General features: G+C 38.4%; 2 protein-coding genes across 7 annotated transcripts; both read left to right on the top strand.

The window, feature by feature from the left end:
- The first annotated feature begins 1,059 nt into the window (after nucleotides 1-1,059).
- LOC143877057 (uncharacterized) lies at nucleotides 1,060-11,463 on the top strand. Its single transcript, XM_077378792.1, has 8 exons — nucleotides 1,060-1,880; nucleotides 1,967-2,062; nucleotides 2,827-2,937; nucleotides 3,018-3,327; nucleotides 7,966-8,056; nucleotides 8,935-9,271; nucleotides 9,368-9,516; nucleotides 10,633-11,463. Exons 1-8 carry the CDS (start codon nucleotides 1,590-1,592, stop codon nucleotides 11,138-11,140), a joined length of 1,893 nt encoding a protein of 630 aa, XP_077234907.1. The 5' UTR covers nucleotides 1,060-1,589; the 3' UTR covers nucleotides 11,141-11,463.
- Nucleotides 11,464-14,597: 3,134 nt separating this feature from the next.
- On the top strand, nucleotides 14,598-23,976 carry EMB2820 (Cytidine/deoxycytidylate deaminase family protein). 6 transcript variants are annotated; one of them, XM_077378785.1, is made up of 10 exons: nucleotides 14,598-14,951; nucleotides 15,091-15,142; nucleotides 15,316-15,386; nucleotides 18,454-18,575; nucleotides 19,110-19,192; nucleotides 20,501-20,606; nucleotides 21,396-21,878; nucleotides 22,317-22,426; nucleotides 22,754-22,914; nucleotides 23,690-23,976. In XM_077378785.1, exons 1-10 carry the CDS (start codon nucleotides 14,891-14,893, stop codon nucleotides 23,791-23,793), a joined length of 1,353 nt encoding a protein of 450 aa, XP_077234900.1. In that variant the 5' UTR covers nucleotides 14,598-14,890; the 3' UTR covers nucleotides 23,794-23,976. The 6 variants fall into 6 exon arrangements, with proteins under 6 accessions (XP_077234900.1, XP_077234902.1, XP_077234904.1 ...); XM_077378787.1 differs by having other exon boundaries at nucleotides 23,004-23,886; XM_077378789.1 differs by having other exon boundaries at nucleotides 14,599-14,951; nucleotides 23,025-23,886.
- Nucleotides 23,977-24,606: the final 630 nt, after the last annotated feature.

The following is a 24,606-nucleotide window of genomic DNA, read 5'->3' as shown; positions in this document are numbered from 1 at the left end:
ATTGTATGGAGGAATTGGCACGCAAGAAGTAGGGAGAAAGGATAGCTGAGTTTCTATACAGTGCCCGATTGGGCATGCTCATGCAAGAGGCACCGTTCAGGCATCATATAATTTCTTGCAATTAATACTCCCTAATGTCTTATAAATAAATGCGGCCTCCGGCAATATTAATTGGAGGAAAGTGTTCTTGAGCTCGAGCTTTCAGATAAGCTCATATGAGCTCGAGATCAAAAACACATGTGGCCCCATATTTTTGGGTGCAGCCAAATCATTCATTTGCAAGGCTCTTCCATGTATGGGGTATGTACCAAAAATCAGGTCGTTAGGATCATCCTAACCCATCCAAAAGTGGATGGGGAATTGGACGGATACTGTTTCTTCACGAATCTACCCAAATTTTCCCTCTTTTAGAGTCTCTACCTCAGATAACCTACCTGAGCTGGAGCTCATAAATCATTTACCTATCTAATAATTAATAGAGGAAAGTGTTTCTGAGCTCGAACTCAAATAAGCTTACACGAGCTCGAGCTCAAAAACTCATGTGAGCCCACATTTTTTGGGTGATCCAAAACATTCATTTGAAAAGCCCTTTTCTAGATAGGGTGTGTACAAAAAATCAGGTGGTTAGGATCATCCTAACCATTCTATTTGACCTAAGTGGGTTATGAGCTCAAGGTCAGATAGGCTATCTGAGATAGAGACTCTAAATAGGATGGGTGCCTATGTTGTTTGGGTTATATTAGATATTGGTTTTGTGGGACCTAACATAGATATGGTATCCCTAAAAAATCATATCCATAGGATCATGGTAAGCGTTGATTTGTGGAGGTTTAAAATGGACGGCTAGAAAATGGGTCCATTTTGTGCCTGTATAGATCGAATGGTTAGGATGATTGTATGGGGATGGTTTATTAGGAACACCCTATCTCTGTTTAGATGCTATGGAATTAACGGGTTGGATGAGTCTTCACGTGGGTCTCACGGATTTCCTCCAATGCGGAATGTCTCCTCGTACTCCGCGGTGTACGCAACACAGGAACTCTTTGGCGGTTAGGGTTTTCGTAGGGTTTTAACCCCCAGTAACCAAACAAAGAGCAACCATACAAAGCCCTGGAAGTCTCCCAAATCGGCGAGAATAAGGGTTTTGTAGGGTTTAGAACCCAGATAACCATATAAAGCCTCACAAGTCTACACTTTCCACGGCTGTTCTCCTTCAATTCTCTGTTTTTTTGTATCTTGGAGCTCACGAAAACTCTCTTCACCTTTCTTTCAGCATTCGGAAGCTCTCAAATCTAGCTTTCTTCTCCTACAAATCATATTCACACGAAAACCTTCGTAATGTTTCTGCGTTTTGCACCTAAAATCCCTGCATTTAGTAGGAAACAACATTGCAGCTGAAAAATCTGTTTTTTTTTTCCCGAGGTTTATCAAACAGAAAGTGATTTTTCTATCTTTCTTCATCACATCGGTCATATCTCCATGAAAATTCCCTCCCAAGTTCCTGCAGAATCGATCTAAAAGTCTTATTTTGGAAAGAAGGGATTTTTCTGCCGAAAAATTTAGTTTTTGGATTCTAGGGTTTGGAGAAAATGGCTAGGGTTCGTGCACTAGGGATTGTTTCTGCACTGGCATCAGCGGCCTACGCAACAGAGCACGCTTATGCCGATGGTCCATTTAATTTCCCACCCTTTTCTTCTTCTTCAAAACCTCCTCAAGCCTCTTTAGAAGCCCCTTCACAAGAGCCTCCTGTGGCATCAAAAGAGGAACCTAGGGTTCGAAATGACAATCCGAGGACTACTGCTGCCGGGTTTGATCCGGAGGCGCTCGAGAGAGGAGCGAAGGCAGTACGGGAGATTGAGAAATCTTCACAACCAAAAAAAGTATGGGCTTTGTTATTTGAATTCATTGTTTTTTGTGTATTTCATGTATAAGGGGAAGTTATGCTTATTTTCTGGTGATTTGTTAGATTTTTGAACTGATGAAGAAGCAAGAAGAGACTAGGCAGGCAGAACTAGTGGCAAAGAAAGCTGAAGCCCAGGCGTTACAATCTCAATTCGAAACTGTAAGTTTGCCAACTGTTTTTTTTTTTTTGTTGCAAATTAGATACTTCCTTTTCACCATAATTTATTAATTTTTGTTTTTTGAATTAGTCTGCTAGGTCTAATGGGATGTTGTGAGGTATGAAATTGTTTGAAAGATCTTTTACATTCTAGTATTTTTATGACATTGATTTTGGAATATAGCTTGGAAGGGGAAACAATGTAAAGATGTATATGTTTTCAGTGAAGTGGTGGTCTTGGTACATTGCAATAAACCAAGATGGGTTCATTGTATGCCACCACCAGCGACAATCTTTGAGAAAATGATCCATTTGACAAGTGCTTGTTCTGAAATTTGTGACGAAGCTTTTATGAACAAGTCTTGTCAGTCTGAATATGTTTCATCAGATGCCTACAATGGTTTTGTTATGTTGTGATGTTTTGTTTGGGTTTGTTGTATCCTTATACCAATCTTTCTCAGCTCGAATTTATTAGTTTAGATGGGGGTAAAAGATAGAATTTTTTTAGTAATTTGGAACAGCTTGCTTTCCTGTCATATAATATCAAACGCTTTACGCTCGATTTTAGATTTTCCATGTAAATTTCAACCATGACTTTCTTTTATTTATTAGATACATAAAAGCTACTTCTCTGTGAAGTCGTCGTGATAATTAATGCACCTGAGAGCAGCTTTCAGTCTGCCAAAGTATTCATGTTTAGCAATAGGCCAGGGTTTTTTTGTGTGGCAGTGATAGTGCATTAATGAAAATATCTCTTTATCTTGCAGGAGAGACAGAAGGTGATCTATGAAGAACAGAAAAAATTAGTTCAGCAACAAGCACAGACAAAAGCTCAAATGGCTCGCTATGAGGATGAATTAGCCAGGAAGAGAATGCAGGCAAGCCTTTAACTTGTTATTTCCGCAAAAAAATATTGTATTGGAGCAGGGTGTTACTTTTTCTTCTGTTATTTCTACAGGCAGAGAATGAAAGTCAAAGAGCAAGGAATCAAGAGCTTGTTAAAATGCAAGAAGAATCATCTATAAGACAGGAGCAAGCTCGTCGTGCAACAGAAGAACAGATTCAAGCTCAGCGTCTGCAAACAGAGAGGGAGAAGGCAGAGATAGAGCGTGAAACGATAAGAGTTAGGGCTATGGCAGAAGCGGAAGGGAGAGCCCATGAAGCAAAACTAGCGGAAGAGGTAAATAAACGGATGCTGATTGAACGGGCAAATGCAGAGAAAGAAAAATGGGTTTCAGCTATAAACACAACATTTGAGCATATAGGAGGTGCAAACTCAATTCTTCACATACATGCGGAGTTTAAGCATTTGTATTGAATTACTTTTTGGGTCAAAATAGTTCTGCAGGTCAACATGATATGCATCTTGCAATCCTTCACAATTTTCAATGCAAAAGCTGTTCCATGCTATTGCTGCTTCTTCATTCTATTTTAAGTCTTGCATACTGAACTTCTACTCATTCTTTTATGGAGGATAATTAAATAGTTTACCATTAAAAAAAAGGATAATTAAATAGTTGATACATTTGTTGCAACCGTTTGGCCATCATTTTTATTAAGATGATCGATTAGGATGGTTATCCATCCCAAAATAACTCTTCTTATAGGTTGTTTCTTTATGAACTTTAACATCATGGATGAAGAGCAATGCTGATCAAATGTACCAATGCTTATCCTGCATGGACTATTCTTTCTCTGTTAACTATCGTCACAATCATCACAATTTTTTTCCTGACAGTGTCGATCTCATTGATTCATGTGCATGCTGACAAATACTCTTGGTCACTGGCTGCTTGGTTGCCTTCTGAATACCCTGACTCATGACAGCAGTCTACAATGACATAGGTGAATTAAGCATTAGAACTGGACCATGATGTGTGGCACTCGTTTTAGGGCTGCAGTGGAACTTTCTTGTTCCAACCAAGTCATATAGTTCTTGCCTTGGCTTTGCTCAATTTTGTAAAAAAATCTGCTTGCCAGATGGCTCACTCCTTGCATTCTCTATTCTAGCTCTATAAAGACTCATTACCTTTGTTATGGCTGTCATTCTTTTAATGGTTAGTCTGCCCCTCTTTTTATGGCTTAGAGCAGGTAGTTGGTGATTAGCAGGAGAACCTCAATGGTGGGTCATTTTATGCCGCCATCTGCTGTATATAGCTCTGTTTCACCGGGGAAAGGAAGGAGAGGGGTGTGGCTTGGTTGAGTGGGGTTGGGGACTTTATGGGCTTGCTATGTGTCGCCACCCGCTCATTGTTGTTCTCTTAATGCTTTTGTAGGTCAGGTCCTTCTGCAGGAGTTGATAACTGTTGCTATCATGGTTCTTCTTTCTATGCAATACACACTACTAATGCTATGTCCAAGTCTGCTTTCTTGAAATTTTGCTCCATATGCCCCCCCCTAGTGCTAGGATTCTAGTCTTGTCTAGTCTCTTTGTGTGACCCTCGTGAATTGGTGTTAGCCATGTTTCTGTCCTTGCAGTCTCCACCTCAAGCCATGCCACATGGGTGTTTCACTATGGTGCCGTGTGTACCTTGTAGACTTGATCATTCAAGTTGAGCCTCCTATCTAGTTTGCTGTCAGGGATGTCACTTCAACCATGTCAATTGCGAGGACTGCTATGTTTTCTACAATGTCAGACTCGACAACTTGTAGGGCTTCCAATTAAGGAACACATTTCTGATAACAATGTTTTGGTAATTTTGTGGAATGCGAGCGCATATTTCATAGGGTTTCTTTGTTGTTGTAACCTTTTAAACTTTTGATGTTGGATGAAGTATTGTGCTTACGCTGATGGCGATGTTTCTGGGGTGTCTCTGTCTCTAGCCTATTATCACGTATGAGAGTGCACGCATTTATATCCTTGAGGCTGAAGTGGCCATGGATCAGTGTTTTCCCTGAAGGACAGATCTGAGAGAAACTAAAGACCGTAGAATTTAGTGTTCGATTCCTTGATTAGAATCTAGATATACCTATTCCTTTCATCAATGTAATATGACAAACCATGCTATCTTATATATATATATATATAATATATAGAGGAAATTGATTGTGAACTTGAAGCTCATATAGCTTATATGAGCTTGAGGGCCCAAACACATGTGGGCCCACATTGTTAGGATGATTCAAAGCATTCATTTGAAAGGCCCTTACATAGATAGGGTGTGTACAAAAAATCGGCTCCATAGGATCATCCTAACCCATCCAAAAGTGGAGGGCAAAATGGATAGACACCGTTTGCAACAAATCTGCCCATTTTTGCCCTCCGCTTTTGGATGGGATAGGATGATCCAATGGAGCTGATTTTTGGTACACACCCTATCTATGATGGGGCCTTGCTATATATATATATATATATATATATATATATATATATATATATATATATATATATATATATATATATATATATATATATATATGAGGAAAATGATTGTGAGCTTGAAGCTCATATAGCTTATATGAGCTTGAGGGCCCAAACACATGGGTCCCACATTTTTCGTGGTGATCCAAACCATTCATTTGCAAGGCCCCATCATAGATAGGGTGTGTACCAAAAATCAGCACCGTTGGATCATCCTATCCCCTCCAAAAGCGGAGGGCAAAAATGGGCATATTTGTGGCAAACGGTGTCTGTCCATTCTGCCCTCCACTTTTGGATGGGTTAGGATGATCCTATGGAGCTGATTTTTTGTACACACACTATCTATGTAAGGGCCTTTCAAATGAATGCTTTGGATCATCCTAACAATGTGGGCCCACATGTGTTTGGGTCCTCAAGCTCATATAAGCTATATGAGCTTCAAGCTCACATAAGCTATATGAGCTTCAAGCTCACAATCATTTTCCTCTCTCTCTCTCTCTCTCTCTCTCTCTCTATATATATATATATATATATATATATATATATATATATATATATATATGAGAATAGAGTTCCTAAGGTGTCACCTCATATAGCTTATATGAGGTGGTGCTCACAAAACATAAAGGGCCCACATTTTTGGGGTGATCCAAACCACTCATTTGAAAGGCCCTTAGATGGATATGGTGCCTACAAAAAATCAGGTCCATAGGATCATCCTAACCCTTTCATTTATGGAGGTTAAAAATGGGCAGATTTATGGAGGTTTATACCCATCCATTTCAACCTCCACAAATGGAAGGGTTAGGATGATCCTATGAAGTTGATTTTTTGGGCACACCATATCTATGTGAAGGCGTATCAAATGAATGCTTTGGATCATCCAAACAAAGTGGGCCCCTTATGTTTTTAAGCGCCACCTCATATAAGCTATATGAGGTGACACCTTAGGAACTCTATTCTCATATATATATATATATATATATATATATATATATATATATATGAGAAAAGTGTAGCTACACACTCGTGCTTAAAATACAGTGGGCCCCACATTGTTTGGGTGATGCAAACCATTCATTTGAGGGGCCCTCACATAGATAGGTTGTGCCCAAAAAATCAGCTCCATAGGATCATCCCAACCCTACGATTTGTGGAGGCAAAAATGGACGTGTAAAAACCTTCACAAATCTGTCCATTTTTGCCTCCACAGTTAGAAGGGTTGGGATGATCCTATGGAACTGAGTTTTTGGGCACACCCTATCAATGTGAGGGCCTATCAAATGAATGGTTTGGAACACCCAAACAATGTGGGCTCACTGTATTTTAAGCCGTCGCTGTAGCTAAGTTAGCTACACGAGTGTGTAGCTTCACTTTCCTCTCTCTCTCTCTCTCTCTCTATATATATATATATATATATATATATATATATATATATATATATATATATAGAGAGAGAGAGAGAGAGAGAGAGAGAGAGAGAGAGAGAGAGAGAGAGAGAGAGGTGAAGCTATTATATAATTGCTCATATCTTTTCCCATATTTGGAGGTTATGGTACTGCGTCGGAGGAGACACTTTGGGGGTTGCATGTAGTCCATTCCTTGCTAGCTTGTTGAAATTAAATTCCAATAGCAGTTGTAGGAAGGATCCTGGGTTGATGGGGTTTCTTGTAGAGATTTTGGTAGTGGATTGTTGGTGGGGGTTTCTTTGTAGAGATGTTGGTGGTGTATTGATGGCAATTTGGCATATACTTGACCTTTTTGTCTTTGCTTGTCGTGGGTGGGATGCAGTTTTGTTTTGAGAAGATTTTTATATTTAAACTACACCATTAGGGATGCCAAATGCTATATTAGGGTGCATAGCTAATAAATCTCAAGCAAGTCATTGGTAAATGAGGTCTGGTGAGGGTTGGAAGAATCTGGTTGTTATAAAGCTACCATTGGATTCATGTTCGAAATACTTCGAATGAATATCCAGCAATGAACATTAACTTGAAATCAATCCTATGCTATATTTCTCATTCGGTTTTTACGGAGAGTCAGATCCTTGTTTCTATTCTATGCTGAAACAGTCAAAGATTCATCATTATCATCATTCCTTTCTATCTCTTATGAGTAAGTGTGCATAAAGATGTACAAATATGGATTAAATGATTGAAGGTACAAATGTATTGTTTTCTTATGATCAGTAATTCCAAATACAACTCTTTGGATACTGGGCAGTTACAACTCTTTGGATACCGAGCAATTATCCTTTCTTATGTGCCTGTTTGTGTATGTTAAATAGTGTCGAACCCTATTTAAACAATTTTTTGCCGATTATGCCCTTAGCAGAAGTTACATAAACCTCCCCTAGAGTTCAAACAGAAACATGTCGTAATTTTCCATTGAAAACAAAAAAATTTCTAAATTTCCCCTTGTAATGCTTGCTAGTGCAACTTAAATGTGGTAAAGATATTTCTTCCATGCTAGTGATGACTGATGATATTGAGTTGCATGAGTTCCCAAAGCTCAACTCAGCAGGAATTATTCTCTCTTTTTGTAGGTGGCTTGAGGGCTATACTTACGGATCAAAATAAGCTGGTTGTGGCAGTTGGAGGAGTAACAGCTCTCGCAGCAGGGATTTACACCACTAGGTATTCTTTCAGTATATGATCAATGGCTTGGAAGTATTATCTGCATGCATAGAATGATGCTTCTTATTTCTTATTGGATGCTTTTGGAAGCTGAGAAGTGCTTTATAATGCTGTGTGGTGTTAATTTTTTATTTTTTTGAAAATTATGTGTGTAGTGCTGGTACTTGTATCAAATTCCCAGGTTTATACTTTTCTAAAGTTTCTTAGTTGCTCTTAGTGGTATTTGTATGCTGTTGCCTAGGATTCATGTGGTAGATTTCACTTTGTTGCTATTTCTTTCTGCGGGAGTGATGATCATCCTGATCAAACACAGTCTATTATGACAAATTCAACCGGGAAGGGCATGAACTAGTGAGAAAAGGTTCATGTGGATGAGTGGGGGCTTCAAGGAAGACCATCTGTGATTGTGAAGTGCCATGTAGCAAAGATTCTGAGGTTTCATACACCGATCAATCTAGCAGAAGAGGTGTGGCATAAATATCGTGTTATAAAATTTAATCTCAGATGAATCAGCATATAAGTAACAGCTGACATACTCGTTATTTTATGGCCAGGTCCACTTTTTTTTTCCTTTAGGAATACTTTTATTTGGGCGGTTTATAATTGCAACTCTTCTTTACAAGCGTTTGTTCCTAATTGCATTATCTCTTGCCATCTCTCATCATGATTGTTCTGGCGGTTAGCAAATAACACAAATCCCTATCTATATGGTATCTCTATGTTTTACGTTGGCTTGGTTCTTTAGTGTTGCTTGGTAGAGGCAGTCCTAGAAGAACACTTTCCTGAGGAGCAAGCAAGCTTAAACAGTTTTCTTTCGCTTATTATTTGTCTTCTTGTTGGAGTAAATTAGCTGCTGATTGTCTGTTTTCCCCATGTAGAGAAGGTGCTAGGGTGGTTTGGGGATATGTTGACAGAATATTAGGACAACCATCCCTGATCAGAGAGTCCTCCAGAGGGAAGTACCCTTGGTCTGGTTTGTTCTCTCGCACCATGAGTTCATTATCACATAAAACCGACAAGGGTATCACCTCAGGGAAAAGTGGAAATGGGTTTGGCGACGTGATTCTGAATCCTTCTCTTCAAAAGAGAATTGAACAGCTTGCTGGTGCTACTGCAAATACAAAATCTCATCAGGCACCATTTCGCAACATGCTGTTCTATGGCCCTCCAGGAACTGGGAAAACTATGGCTGCTAGAGAACTTGCTCGTAAATCTGTATGTTGTGACTATCCATGCCAGTTGCTGTGAACTGTGAAAGAAATTTATACATTGTTATTTTACCTATATTATTTCTGTATTATATTCTCCCAGGGTCTGGATTATGCTTTGATGACTGGTGGAGATGTCGCGCCATTGGGATCACAGGCTGTCACCAAAATACATCAGCTATTTGATTGGTCTAAGAAGTCTCGAAGGGGTTTGCTGCTTTTCATTGATGAAGCAGATGCTTTTTTGTGCGAGTAAGTGATCTATAGTTCTATACTTAAAAGTTTATTCATTTTGCTGACGCTGTTGATACTGGCGTGGTAATTGATGGCACAAGAAATTCTTGATTACCGAGTGATTTAGGCAGTGTTTGAAAATTCTTACTTGGGCAAAAACTTGTATGGTTGTAAAACTTAGTTACATTGTTAAATCTTAATCTGCATGTAATCTCTAGGGAAGCCATTAACTATATCATTTGTGAAACCATTTTCACCTTCAGTTGCAAATAATCAATTTTAACTTTGAAACCATTTATATTAATATTAGGCTACTGATATCTGCACGACCATGATTTGGTAGTGGGATGGCTCACTATGCTTTACACTTCCCTGACTGGCTGCTGAGAGTTTTTTAGGAATTGTAGTAGCCTTTGCAGCTGGTTAAAAATTGTAAAATGAGGGGAGTTCAGAGTTCATCCTGTCATCAAAACATGGTCGTGCGGATATCAGTCCCCTTGATATTATGTGCAAATAGTTTTTGAGGTATCCAAACTCCAAAGAGACCCTAAAGTCTCCTACACAGTTATGTTATTATATTGGAAACTATTATTGCATCAGTTTCACTTCATAAAAAAGCATAAGATGTGAACAAAGTATTTAGGTAAGTAGTGATTCATGAACAGTTGAACACTATATGAATAGCATGTAAGAGTATTCGAAAGGGCCTATTTGGATACCATCAAATTTGTCCTTATTTTGCAAATAAGATTATTTTTCAGTTAATCTTATTTGAAAATGAGACATTGAGGCCAATTTGGAAGGCATAAAATGAGATATAAAAGTATTGTAACCTGGATTGTTTGCATATAAGATTATATGCAGATAAGTTTTAGGGTGTACGAAGAGGCCCTAAGGTTTGTTCCTGATAGCCATGCTGATGCGCTGTGCAGAATGTTTTTTTCTCTTCTTTTTCAGAAATGTCCATTTTTCACAGTCCTGTGCACTGACATGAACAACTGCATGTATAAGCCTAGCAGAGGATTGATCGTATCATGCATGCATGTGCATTTCATACGATGTTTTCCATTATCAACCAGCTTCTCATTAATCCTCCTTAAGAGAACTGAGCCATATTTCATTATGACTTTTTAGGCGTAACAAGACCTACATGAGTGAAGCCCAACGGAGTGCTCTCAACGCTCTACTATTCCGCACAGGTGATCAATCCAAAGATATAGTCCTTGCACTTGCCACCAACCGGCCAGGCGATCTTGATTCTGCTGTTACTGATCGTATAGATGAGGTTCTCGAATTCCCCCTTCCTGGGGAAGAAGAACGCTTCAAATTGCTTAAACTTTATCTAGACAAGTACATTGCACAGGCAGGTGATAGAAAACCCAGTTTGCTATCATTTTTTCGGCGACAACAGCAGAAAATACAGATAAAGGGTGTGTCAGATGATGTTATTCGTGAGGCCGCGCTTAAAACTGAAGGATTTTCCGGCAGGGAGATAGCTAAATTGATGGCCAGTGTTCAGGCCGCTGTTTATGGAAGCAAGGATTGCGAGCTTGACGCGAGCTTGTTCCGTGAGGTGGTTGACTACAAAGTAGCTGAGCATCAACAGAGAAGGAAGCTTGCCGGCGAGGGGGGTACTGATTGATCTGTCCTTTTTCTTCTTTGGTGGTTGATTTTGGTAGATGACCATAGACAAGCAGGTGAGTATCTGCTTTCCTTTTGTCCTAATCTTTTTAAAATCTTTCTGTTGTTATCATTATTTCCCCCTAGTGAGGGATTTTGATATATTTTAATCTATCCTAGATGCCTATTTTTAATGCTCATTTTCAATAAAACTAATGAAATACAGAGGATGTTTTTTTTTTTTTCTTTTCATTTTGGTTTACTTCTGTTTCTTTCACAACAGCAGTTAGTTTCCTGTAAAAGATTGAGCAATTATAGCATGTTACTGTTAGTTTATTCCATCCATCTCCACATGGCTTCCTTTTGGTGATCTAGATTGTCTATCTGGTTGCTCCCAATGGGCCATGGCCCAAAATTGTTCCCATTGGACGATGATCCTGATCATTCTAACCATGAGATTGATGGACTCTTGCATTGCCCAAAATCATTTTCTTTCATGGCTCTACTCTGACAACCCTTTATCTTTGCAGAAACATTTTTGTAATGGCAAAGAGGTAAAAAGTAAGGAAGAAAAAATATAGGCATTTTATTCATTTTCTGACTTTTTACATCAAGGGAAATGATATTTACGCCTCTTTTGATCACCAGGGACACCCAGCGCTAGTGTACGTGGCAATCAAACCCACTGGATTTCTTCTGATGTCAAGTACATTAGCCCACCTTTAGTCATTGATACACCGGCGCTGCGTGTCCCTAGTGATCGAAAAGGGGCATAAATATCAGAAAATGAATAAAATGCCTATATTTTTTGACATTTTATTTTTTACTGTCAGAAAATTAATAAAATGCCTATAGTTTCAGATCTCTGAAACATTGATGTAAAATGTCAGAAAATGAATAAAATGTCATTGCATTTCACAAGTTATTGATTGCACCCACTTACTTTCAAGAGAAATACCCTTCTTTATTTTTAGGCCCGGTTTGGATTGCAGGAATTTTCTTAGAAAAGTTCTAAAAAAAAAACATTTCCAGAATTTCCTGTGTTTCCATTGTTTGATTATCCGTGAAAAAAAGTAACTTGATGTGCTACAGTTCGAGTTTCATTTACAGGTAACCATCAATTTGTAATGATATTATTCTAAATTAGCCATAACCATATCATTTCCCTCTATATCATGGAAACAAAAGAATTTTCGTCAAGAAATGTTTTTCTCTAATCCAAACAGGGTCTTGGCTTCTCACCTTGGTTGGTTGTCGACCAATTTTGGGAGATTGTAACAGTCAATGAGAGAAGTTGAAAATAAAGAAGAGGGGAGGGGTGTGTTTATCAAAATAAGTGGATTTCTACGATCACTTCTTTTTTATAACGACGCTGCTCTCTTTAATTAAACTTTTCCAACTAGATCTTAAAGATATAATAGATGAGATCAACTAGCAAGATGATCTCGTCTCGACAAAAGAAAATGATGATGAACCAATGCATCGTGTGGCATGTGCTTAGTGATTGGGACCATTGATCTAATGGGCCATCATAATGCGATCCCTACGTGTGCCAGTTTTTGAAGTTTGAGAGATCACTCAGCTAGGGGCCCATTTGGATACCTTATATTTTGTATTTGGATTTGGAATTGAGTTTTGAATACAAAATGAATAGATCTGCCAGCTCATGTAAAGGGAAGGGGGTACTTCCTAGCGGAGGGAAGAGGTTGAGGAGCAAAGAGGGTGAAGGAAACTGCCGGATATGTGGATTTCCAATTTCTTTTTTCACTATCAGTCGCTAATTTGGAAATTGAAGGATTTGATCAGGATCCAAATCACAGTGCAAAAAGGGCCGCAAATGTGAGATCCAAATCAAATTCTTCTGGGTATGACATCTTTAGACTGCTAAGTTGACGTGACTTTGGGGCCATTGGAGATCCAATTAAGGATCTAATGGATGGTCTGGATCAATCAAATGTGCAGCCTACTAGATAACAATAGACCTGTGTCATTGTAGTAGGAGGTCATGCTCTATAAAAGTATTCCTCTTTGTTGCCCAAAAGCTAAAAGCTGTGTTCGGGTTCAACAGAAAGACGTATAAACATAAATTAGACGGAAAACATTAATCAAGAAAACCTAAGATTCATGTGGTTCAACACTTCTTTCTTTTTTTGATTGTTCACTCGTGAGGGTGATCCAACAACTTCTACTACATATTACATGTACAGGATACGGTCTACAACCAAAACCTAATAATGTACAATCCGAAGCTTAACATAAGTGCAACACTTCCATTGAAACATAGACACCAAACTGTTTGACCGCTCTCTCTCTCTCTCTCTCTCTCTCTCTCTCTCTCTCTCTCCACACACACACACACACAGGAACAGTTGGTGGGCCCGACAGAAACCGTTGGTGGAATGGTGGGCCCATCTTTGAACAACGTAGGCCCCGCCCATACCACACCATAGGATAATCCAAACCGTCCATTTGATGGGCCATAAACGTAAATAGGTTGCGTCCCAAAATATTATTTCCATAGGCTGATCCTAGCCCTCCGATCTAAATAGAAACTACGTCTTATGCAACCTCTATAGATTGTAGGGTTGTGATCATCCTACGGAAATGATTTTTGGGGAACAACCTATTTACATTGTGGCCCATCAAATGGACGGCTTGGATCATCCTATGGTCTGGACGGTACACTTCATTTTCAAAAATATGGGTGGGGCCTAAATTGGTACGAACCACACCATAGGATCCAAACCATGGACGGCTTGGATCATCCTATGTTGTGGACGGGCCTTAATGTTACTGTACGACCACAGGATGATCCAAACCATTCATTTGATGGGCCAACTCTTTTGGGGGCACAACCCATTTACGTTATGGCCCATCAAATGGACGGCTCGGATCATCCTATGGTCTGGACGGTACACTTCATTTTCAAAAATATGGGTGGGGCCTAAATTGGGCCTTAATGTTACTGTACGAACCACACCATAGGATGATCCAAACCATGGATGGCTTGGATCATCCTATGTTGTGGATGGTACGCTTCAATTTGAAAAATATCGGTGGGGCCTTAATGTTAGTGTACGACCAACTCTATAGGATTATCCAAACCATGGACGGCTTGGATCGTCCTATGTTGTGGACGGGCCTTAATGTTACTTTACTACCAACTCCATAGAATGATCCAAACCATTTCCATAGGATGATCACAACCCTACAATCTATAGAGGTTGCATAAGATGTAGTTTCTATTTAGATCGGAGGGCTAGGATCAGCATCTGGAAATGATATTTTGGGACGCAACCTATTTACATTTATGGCCCATCAAATGGACGGTTTGGATTATCCTATGGTGCGGTATGAGCGGGGCCTATGTTGTTCAAAGATGGGCCCACCATTCCACCAACGGTTCCTGTTGTGTGTGTGGGGAGAGAGAGAGGGAGAGAGAGAGAGGTCAAATGGTGGGAAAGTAACATCTACGTTAAATCCTAACGTTGCGTGGGGGGAAATATCAGCGCCCTTTTATAATCCTGAAAATTTAAGATCTAGGGTTTGGCTTGTAAAATCCTTGTATGGCCCGAGTGTGTTATTTGAAAGTAGTTGCCGTTATCAAAATTCGTGGGTGGCGTCTGAATTGAATTGAAAGTAGATGTCCATCAAAAGGATTAATTCATTCCGGGCAGGGGTATCTCTTGCTCAGAAATCCTAGCCGTTTATTCCTCCGGGCACTTGTAAATCACTCGAAAGTTCGCCTTCTACATACAAAGGCGAAAGCAATATGAAGTGGGAAATCCTTCACATTCCCGACAATCCTCCACTCACAAACCAGCAATCGACCGGTACTCTCTCTAGTCTCTCCCTGAAACTCTACTTCTCTTTCCTAGGGTTCTTGTATCACATAAATATTATCCGATAATGTCTCTGATTCATCTTCTGATTTTCTTTTTCTTTTCTTCATCTTCTTCCTTTCGTAAACAGCCGATGTCTTTGCTTCGGAAATTGATCCGAGGCTTGCCAACACTCTCGTAGGGTCAGTATCCGATTCTTCTTCTTCTTCTTCTTTATTACCTAATTGCAAATCAATTCATCTTTATACATGTGTGCTTTCTTTTGTAACCGTCTTTAGTGTCTTCTTATTGAGGTTTTTGAGTAAGAATTCTTTTGTTATATACTAGAGAATAAATTTTCCTTTTATATTGATAGGCAGTTAAATCAAGTAGCACCACTGGAAAATCTTCGTCATGTGAAGCGGGTGCGGAAGAGTATCATAGAAGGTGCAATAAATAAAATTTCTTGTACAATACTTGAATTTGATAAAATTTCACCTTGTTCTATGTATTTGGATTTTTGTTCTTGAGGAATTCTGGTACCAAGCTCGTAACTTTCAAATTAAAGGGACATAAGGTTCATTAACATTAAATTCTTAATGGTATGATGGTCAGTGCTTGGACAGTGGCAAATTTTTATTTTATGTGTCACTATGCATGTTGATAGGAATCTCAGTTTTGAACCCCTTGTCAAGTGTAAACGAAAAACCTATGATTTTAGAAGATTTGGTAAGTTTTCTTGTTTGCATGGAGAAAACCAAGGAGCACGAGGCCATCTTAAATACCCATAGAAATATAAAAATCTTTGGCTTGCTTTCTCATACTCAAAATATACAGAATGCCTCATGTAGATGATAAAACATGTACAGACCATTGTAAAATATGGTTCCACATACTACAATATAACCTACATCCTTGATGCTTACTGAAGTCTGCTTTAAAAACTCCCCAAGTCAATTTTCTCCTCGCTCGATGAAATTTCTTCAAGTCTTTTGATTTACCCGAGTTGATCTGTCCCTCCTTAAGTTGTCTCTTCGTGCAGACCCCTAGGTATTGGTGCATTTATCTATGATCTAGGGCTAGGATTAAGAGATAGTAAACTATACCTGTTCTTTGATTGTGCAAGCAGAAACGTAAAGCTATCCAGGGTGTATGGAGTTAGATTGACTTACCAACAAGTTGGAACGTGACCTCCACTCACTCCATACCTCCCTGAGAACTATTTGGATTTTTCTCCGACTAACCTGAATGTGTAAATATGTTACATGCTTATTTATATGAATAGAAATGTAACATCAACAATTTCTAATGCAAGTTGTCTTGGTGGAAGGGCAGGTCAATTGGAGCGTCATTTGCTCAACACTGCCCATAGTTTTATGGGACTCTTTTGATGAGCTAGGGACACAAATTAGAAGAGGCATGCATCCTGCTTTTAGCTATTTTTTACTGTTAACAAAAATGCTTTATTGAAAGAATAAGCCAAAATACCAGCGATGACCGAGATAGTCATGAGAGAGGGAAATAACACGTGGGCAGTTGCTGCCTGGTGATGTCCATTTGTATTTGTTTTTCTTCTTCTTTTAATAAATTTTGTTACCTTTCGTCAAAAAAGAAAAGTAGAATGGGGTCACCATGGCATAAACCTCTAGAGCTCTTGAAGAAAATCTTTATAGATCTGTTCGCCAAAATAGAAAACTAGGCTATTAGCATGCACTTTGGTTGTGGGCACTTGCTTCCTATGCTTGTCTCTAGAGGTGATAAAGGTCATGCGCGATCAAAGTACCAATAAATTTCGATGACCATGAATGGAGCCCTTTGGTTTGGGGAAATATCCCTCCTAAAAACCCTTCTTAATCTAAAAGAAAGAACCTTAGCAAGGATTTTGTGGATGTACCCATGAAACTGATAGGTCTTAAATCTTTAAGCTCTTTGGCTATGTCTTTTTTCAAAATCAAAGTGATGAACGAAGCATTGATATTCTTGCTAAGTCTACCACTCAATGAATTGACTAAAACCCCCACAACTCCTAATTCACAACATTCCAACAAGAATGGGAAAAATCGATGCAAAAGCCATCATGGTCTGTCACCGCACCTATTGAAGACAGCCTTCGTGATTTCTTCCTCCGTGAAGGGTAATTCGAGCTCCTCCTAGAGTGACTGATCATGATGGTCAAAGTAAAACACAATTACATCCAAATTTAGCTTTTTCTCCAATGTTCCTTATAGAGACTGGATCAGACTGGAAGAACCCTATAATGGAATTGGTAATGATCCTCAAAATGTTGGTAATGGAGTCATCAGTCTACAATCTTCCACTTGTGGGTACAACTAATTCTTGTTTGAGCACTAACCATAGGGGAAAAAGCAGCGTTTGTCCTTTTGCTTTAACCATTTCACCTTGACCTTTGCTGCCTTTATTCTATTCCTCAAGCACATTCCTATTATGGTCTTCTTTGAGCATGTGCCTTTTTTTCTCTTTCTTCCTCTGTTGGCTGGCCTAATTCCTCTTTTCTATTAGCTTCCACAATGTCAACCAATATCTGATTTTTCTTTGCTTCCACTTCTCGGAAAACTTCAGATCTCCACTCCTTGATCTTTGACTTTTGTTTTTGACAATTTTGAGCTTCAACTTTGTGTCTTATTTTTTTTCATAAGACGATGTCCCACTCCCTAGTATCAGAATCTGCTCACCACTCCCTAGGTTATCTCAGAAGCTCTGCTCCTCTAATCCAATGCTACGTTTGGTTGCCGGAATTTTTTGATTCTTGGGACTTTTGTGGAATTTCCGTAGGAAACCCACGTTTGGTTGGTGGGGCCAAAATAATCCTAGGAACCAAAATAACCCCGCACGAAACCCCAGGAAGGAAAAAAAAAAAACCCCAGGAACCAAAATAATCCCAGGAATAAAAAATAAGCTTGCAGAAGAATTTTTTTCTTCCCAACAGTTCAATCAACCAAACAAAGCATTTTTTTTTCCCACCATAGTCTGGTCAACCAAACATGGGATTTTTATTTTACCGGGATACTTCCAGGGAGTTTTTTTTCTCACCAATCTCCCAGGAAGTTTTTTGTTCCACAAAAATCCCAAAAACCAAAAAAATTCTGGCAACCAAACGGAGCAATTAATATGATCAGAATCACGCCGTTGGTATTTGCAGGTAAAAAGTAATGCAATCTAGTCAAGCTGGAGTTGGATTCACTCCCAACACTATCCATATCATCATATTTAGTAACTAAAGTCTTCTTTTTTCTTTTATGCCATTTGCTCTTGCAATTTTCTTTTATTTTAAGCAATATCTTCATGTCATTATTAACAAATTCTATGTAGTTTTTTCTGTTTGTTCGTTGCCAACTTGCTATGCTACAGAATTGGAATCAAATACTGGGAAATCATTAGAACAACCTTTCTGCTGAATTTTGTTGTTGCATGCTTATACGTGGTTCCTTTACGGATGACTATTTATGGCTATTACGTGTCGGAATATGGTGATGACAGTTGGCTTATTTTTCAGGGAAAGCTCAGTTATCAGTGATCTTGTGTCTTTCCCTTGGACACGATAATCAGTTGGACATCATACCTAATGATGTACTCAAGCTGATAAATGAATTCCAATTACATCCTTTCATTACCAAAGTAAGTTATCCTTTTTTCCCTAATAATCTTTATACATGAATAGCTGATAACATAAAATTCACAATCACTAATGTATAAAATTCATTAATGTCATATCAGTTACCAGATATTGCAAATATTAGGGTACGGCTACTATTTGTGTCTCACTTTCAAACTTTAAGCATTGCTATCCCCAAATAAGCCTACATATTGATTCTATTCTTCTCTCCAGTTGCTAACTTGGCCTCCTAATATGATTGTATTACCTGTCTATTTATAATTCTAATCATACATGAAAATCAAGCAACCCAATCTTCTTATCTTTTGAAATGTATTAACTGAACTGATCGTGAAGCAAGGAAGTTGGAATAATGGGCATGCTATTTTCTTGAAAGCCATTATGTTTATAGGTGTTGATTATATTGCTTGAGCTGTACACTGCTACTTATAAAATTTATGTCTCGATTCTTCTTTTGTTCGAGTTTTTCTGCTCATTTATGTAACCATCACCTATCACTTTATTGTCATATTTATTAATGTCGAAATTGCTGCCAGGTTGCAAAGTGTGCTGCTTCATCAAAAGAAGAATGGAAGGAACAGTGCAAACTTTGGCCAACGTCATATCATCCACCAGTATAGTAATTTCAAAATCTCATTTTTCTACATTCATAAAAAAGATATGTACTATTTATACTCCATTTAGGTTTGTTTTCTATTTTGGCAGTTGTCTTACATGTGTATACCCTTCATACTTCATTGATAAGAGGCACCCTATTTTTTTAATGGAAATGACATCTTTAATATTAAAAAAAGTAAAACATATATAAGGTCACAATATTTTCAGTTCTAATTTTTTCTAGCAGTTTTATAATTAAGGTCACTATCAATTAGAAACTGAATAGTATTATGTGGGTCCAAGTAGTGATCAACTTTATCCAAAAAATTCAAACTCTTACTTTTCAAGTAAAAATAGCTGGAATCTCTAAAAAAAAAAAAAAAAAAACTGGATTGCTGCTTGATGTAGAACAGGTTGCTAAAGAATTTCTAAACAGATAGGATCAAAAGAAAGGTACCAATAAAAAAAAAGGATCAAAACTTCAAACGACTTATGATCTGATTGTTGGATCGAGTGTTATGATATGTCGCTGGAATCGTCTCGACGAGCACTGCAAGTGCTGGAATAGGCAAAGTCAATTTGGGTCTTGAAAGATCACCAAAAGGCAAAATTTAGTTTTTTTTAGTCTAGTATTCTATGTACCCAAAGCAAACTTAGTTTTCCTGTCCATAATGCAATACGATTTGCCCTATTTTCCTTATAGATTCTAGGTATTGATTGAGGTTGGAGACGCGATCTGCTTCATGTTCTTTTTGCGATTTTTGCTACTCCAGCTGATATCAAAGCCTACGTTCATTATGTCATCGTGATGTAGTGAGCATAACTTCTGTGCTGACCATTGGATTGGGGCTTATGATTTGTTTTTGGAATTGTCTCGATGAGTACTACTAGGGGCCAAATTGATAGCGTCGGTTTGAATCAAAGCCTTCTTTTTGCGATTTCCGCTGCACCACTGTCAATATAATTGTTTGAAGCCCAGTTTCAATTGTTTCTGAATGGAATTTCAAGAACAGTCCGGAACGACCAGAATTCCTTATGGAACGTTTTGTTTAAGTTCCTTTTTTGGAATTATTTCCGGGATGGGAAGCTTTGGAAATCTTCCGAAACGGAATGGTTATAAAATTATTTACCTTAGTTGCTGTCTATTTTCTTCATTATTTAGTGATTTTTTGGGAAATAAAACCATGAAGCACTATATAACTCACTTGTACTAAAACTTTGGAAACTAATATTACAGATTGATGGTCATGGGGCAGAAGCAAAATTATATTGTTATTCTGGTCCTTCTCCTTTATCCGTTTTCACGTTTGTGTTTTTTGTTGCATTACAGCAATATTGACGGCATTACTGGATTTAGTGAAGAGGAATCACAATTGGTCTACAATTTTATGAAGGCTGCTATCGAATTTACAAAGTCTGGTCTTCTTGATGATCGGGTATGTGAATAATAATCTCATCTAGATAAAGGGCATGTTTCTCTTGATAGTCTCGAGATGATTTGGGCTTTCTTTTCTATATTAGCATCAACTAGTGTATGGTCTGGTAGAACTTCTTTTCTTGGGCTGTTGATGCTGTTGCTATCTCTTTAGAATATCAAGTGCTGCAAATTGCGTTGTGTTCTTTCAATGCAAGGCTTGATTATTGATTTCTTGTTGATATGAGAAATCTACTATCTCTTGATTTCTATCTACATTGTTGGTGGACTTCGTATTTAACCAAAATACTCCACTATGCTTCATTTGGTTTGGGAATCGTTATTCATTCTTCTAGACACATTTCTTTTAAATGCTGCTGCCTCTGAAAACAGTGATTCATTCTTCTTTGCATTTTCATTCTTCCTGGAATACCCAGTTTTCTTCTCTCTTAAAAAATCACATGAAAGCTTGAATTATATCTCCTTAGCTGGTTTGGCAACAACCATCTAACCCCTAGTCACTTGTACTGACTTTTGAGCAAAAGGTCACGCTGCTGGAAGTTTCTGTAAAGAAAGTTTAAAAAAAGATAAAAATGTCGTCAAAATTTTACCCAATGGGCAATGAGCAAGATCATTTTGCAATTTGTATCTGCATCATGTTCCATTTATGCTTTTCTGTAAATATCTTATGGCTTTGCATTATTGAACCTAGGTTTTCCTCTTCTGATCATCCTGCATAGAGTGAAGATTACCTTGGTATGCCCATGCTCATTCTTCATCTCTTATGTACGTATTTTCATCAAATTTTCAGGTAGTCAATGCTGCAGTAATAGTAGACCCTTCAACTAAGCAAGTGATTGCAAGTGCTTGTGATCAAACATGTGTGGGGCCTCCTGCTGCAAACAAAGGGAGCTTAGAAAATACCAGCTCCATTGAACAAACAGAAATCACTCCCTCCCATTATTCTGATGCAAATGACGTAATAAACAATGAGCCTCTTCATTTGGATCGAACACATGATGAATATGTGGGGTCATATTCTGGAGTTGCTTGTTTATTTCCTTGGAGATGGGCAGAGGACCAACATTGTACTCAGAAGGTAGATTGTGGGACCACTAATTCTTGGCATCCTTTACGGCATGCTGCTTTAGTTGCTATTGAATGTGCCGCTGCCAGGGATAGGTGCCTATTTCCTAGTTCTGGGCTTACAAAATGCCAGACTAGTCACATGGATAATCTCCAGTTTTCTCCTGTGATTTCACCAGCAAAAAGACAGAAGACCCAACTCTCAAAAGTAAGATTGCTTTTTCCTGCTTGTACTGCTTGACATCTTTCTTATTCATATTAATAAGCTCGAACCTAATATTTTTCCAACCATTAAAAAAAAAAAAACCTAATATTTTCCATCCTCTTGATTTGTATGTCTAATTTATAACTGTTTGTTACATTAGCTTTCATATACTTTAAGGCCACTTGGATACCCACAGAAATTGGTTCTTATTTTAAAATAAGATTATTTAAGATAATCTTATTTGCAAATGGGGATTAAGGCCTCTTTGGAAGTCATTAACTATAGTTTGAAAATAGATATAAAACTATTATAACTGTTATTTGCATATAAGATTGTATGTAAATGATTTTTAGAGGCATCCAAATAGTCCCTTGATCTGCTTGTTAGCATTTGGACCTTCATTATATCTTATGGTCTTTATGACCAATTATTCTATTTCAGGAAGATGACACGATTGTGGAAGCTCCACCAAATGGTTTGCATAATGAAGCAACACGGCCTTACTTATGTACTGGTTTCGATATCTACCTTGTTTGGGAGCCATGCACAATGTAAGTTCCAACACTGAAAGATATTTTCATCAACCATTGAAATTCTTTGTATTTGGTATGTAAATGTGTTTTGGCTATCATCTAGCCATACCAAAGAATGAAAGTAAGTTCTTCATCTTCTTTGTCGCCATGCTTATTCATCTCAAATTCCGTCTGCTTATGTCCCTAGCAAGTTCTTCCTCTTCTTTTTCGCCATGCTTATTCATCTCAAATTCCGTCTGCTTATGTCCCTAGCATCTATTCACTGCATATGTTTGTGTGTGTGTGTGTGTGTGTTTGTTCTTTTAACAAATAACTAACCTTTTTAAGTGTGTTTTGTTATGGAAGGTGTGCGATGGCACTTGTTCATCAAAGAATCCGACGCATATTTTATGCCTTTCCTAACCGGAATACTGGAGCATTGGGCAGCGTTCACAGATTGCAAGGAGAGAAAAGTTTGAATCATCATTATGCCGTATTTAGGGTTTTGTTACCTGAAGAAGTCATTGGTAAGCTTATATTAACTGAATCTGGTTCTAAACCATGGACAGGTTTCTGAACTTTTTTTGGAAAGTAACTGTTTAATTTATTAATGAAGAAACTGAAGTACCTTTGTTAGGGACGAGACGTCCCCAACAATAATTACAACAGAAATCCCCAGCTGCTTGAATTCTTGACCTGCAACCCACCAAACTCACATGCAATCAGACGGTACCTAGAGTCACAGGTCACCACTACTTCCTTGTCCACATCATCTTTTGCAAGCTTGTCGTTCATTTGGAGACCTCTTCTTACGGATGAACTCTAGGGTGAATGATCGAAGATAGATCTAGGATTTCCAATAGGATACTAGCAAGCTTCAACGGATCAGGAGACTTCTTCCATGCCCGCGCCAACATGTTTGCTGAATCCCTTCAATGATTAGAGGCCCCACTATCTTACTCACATGCCATCTTAAGCCCTAGAGTAGGGCTCTCGCTTCCTCCTCGTTGGAATCACACTCCCCTGCTTATCCAGAAAAAAAAAGATAGTGTGGCCGCTATTATCACAAAAAGACCACCAATACTTTCTTGACCCGGGTTGTCTTCGAAACTCTCATCAAAATTAAACTTGACTCGCCCTAAGGGGGTCGTGGGCGCCTCCTAGGTGCAATTTCAAATTTCTCCCTTTAACGATTGTGCTCCAATTTCTTAGGATCACCCCCATGCTATATTGACATAATATGGTCGCATTTCTTTCCCATGAGACACAATCAATCCTTATTTCCTTTACAATCCTCCATAGGTACCAAATCAAAGCAAAAGGGGCTAACTTCCAAAGGGTCCGTTTGTGTTTTACCGAAAGTTTTACTGAAAGGACTGGTACTTAATGTAAAATTGTCTTCTTGATGATTCTGTGGAAGACTCAAACCAAACCGATCTGATGTATTGTGGTATGTCAAATGACTAATATGATAAAGATGTGATTTTATTGGCTTGTCGTATCATGATATATTGCTGATTGTCTTGCTGTTTTTGCAAATTCACATTGAATGATAAACATATTAATAGAAAATTAGTTTTATTTTTGAACCAAGATGTAGGTGTTGCTATTTTCCTTTCTTGTCAAAGCTTGGACCTGGTCTTCATCTCAAGTAAATAAATTGTAACATGGCCATATTTTTCAAGACCCAAAAACTGTCCTCTATCTTTGATGGTAGAAGTGACTTGTTTTTGTATTGAGTGAGAAACCTGAGCAGCTAAAAGATTTATTTTAGACTTGAGGCCTTGTGAAAAGATCCCTTTCATTGTTCATACGAGCAGAATTGTTTGTAATTTGCAAGGACTAGTAAAATCTGGCTGCATCCTTCAACGCTTGTTCATATGATCAGGAATATTTGCTTGCTACTGGACCACGATCATGGGGGATGCCTCCTACAATATTAACTGTCTTTGGAGATTTTATATAGTGGAGCCCTCATTGTTTGGGTGATCCAAACCGTTCATTTGGGTGATCATGACGTAGATAGCGTGTGCCTTAAAAGGGTGGGGCCCATATTATTTGGGTGATCCAAACCGTTCATGTGGTTGGCTGTGACAGATAGCGTGTGCCCAAAAAATCTTCTCCATAATATGTTGATCAGTTGAGGTTTTACTACTGTCTTGGTTTCTCATACATTCCCCCCCGTGGGATTTAAAAATTGCCCTCCACCATTGATCCCA

This window comes from Tasmannia lanceolata, unplaced genomic scaffold (genome assembly GCF_043159265.1).
Source record: "Tasmannia lanceolata isolate RefF3 unplaced genomic scaffold, GAP_Taslan_0.1 ptg000005l, whole genome shotgun sequence".
In the NCBI taxonomy this organism is placed as follows: domain Eukaryota; kingdom Viridiplantae; phylum Streptophyta; class Magnoliopsida; order Canellales; family Winteraceae; genus Tasmannia; species Tasmannia lanceolata.
The sequence above is the reverse complement of the archived record's forward strand: the minus strand, read 5'-3'. Positions and strand labels throughout refer to the sequence as shown.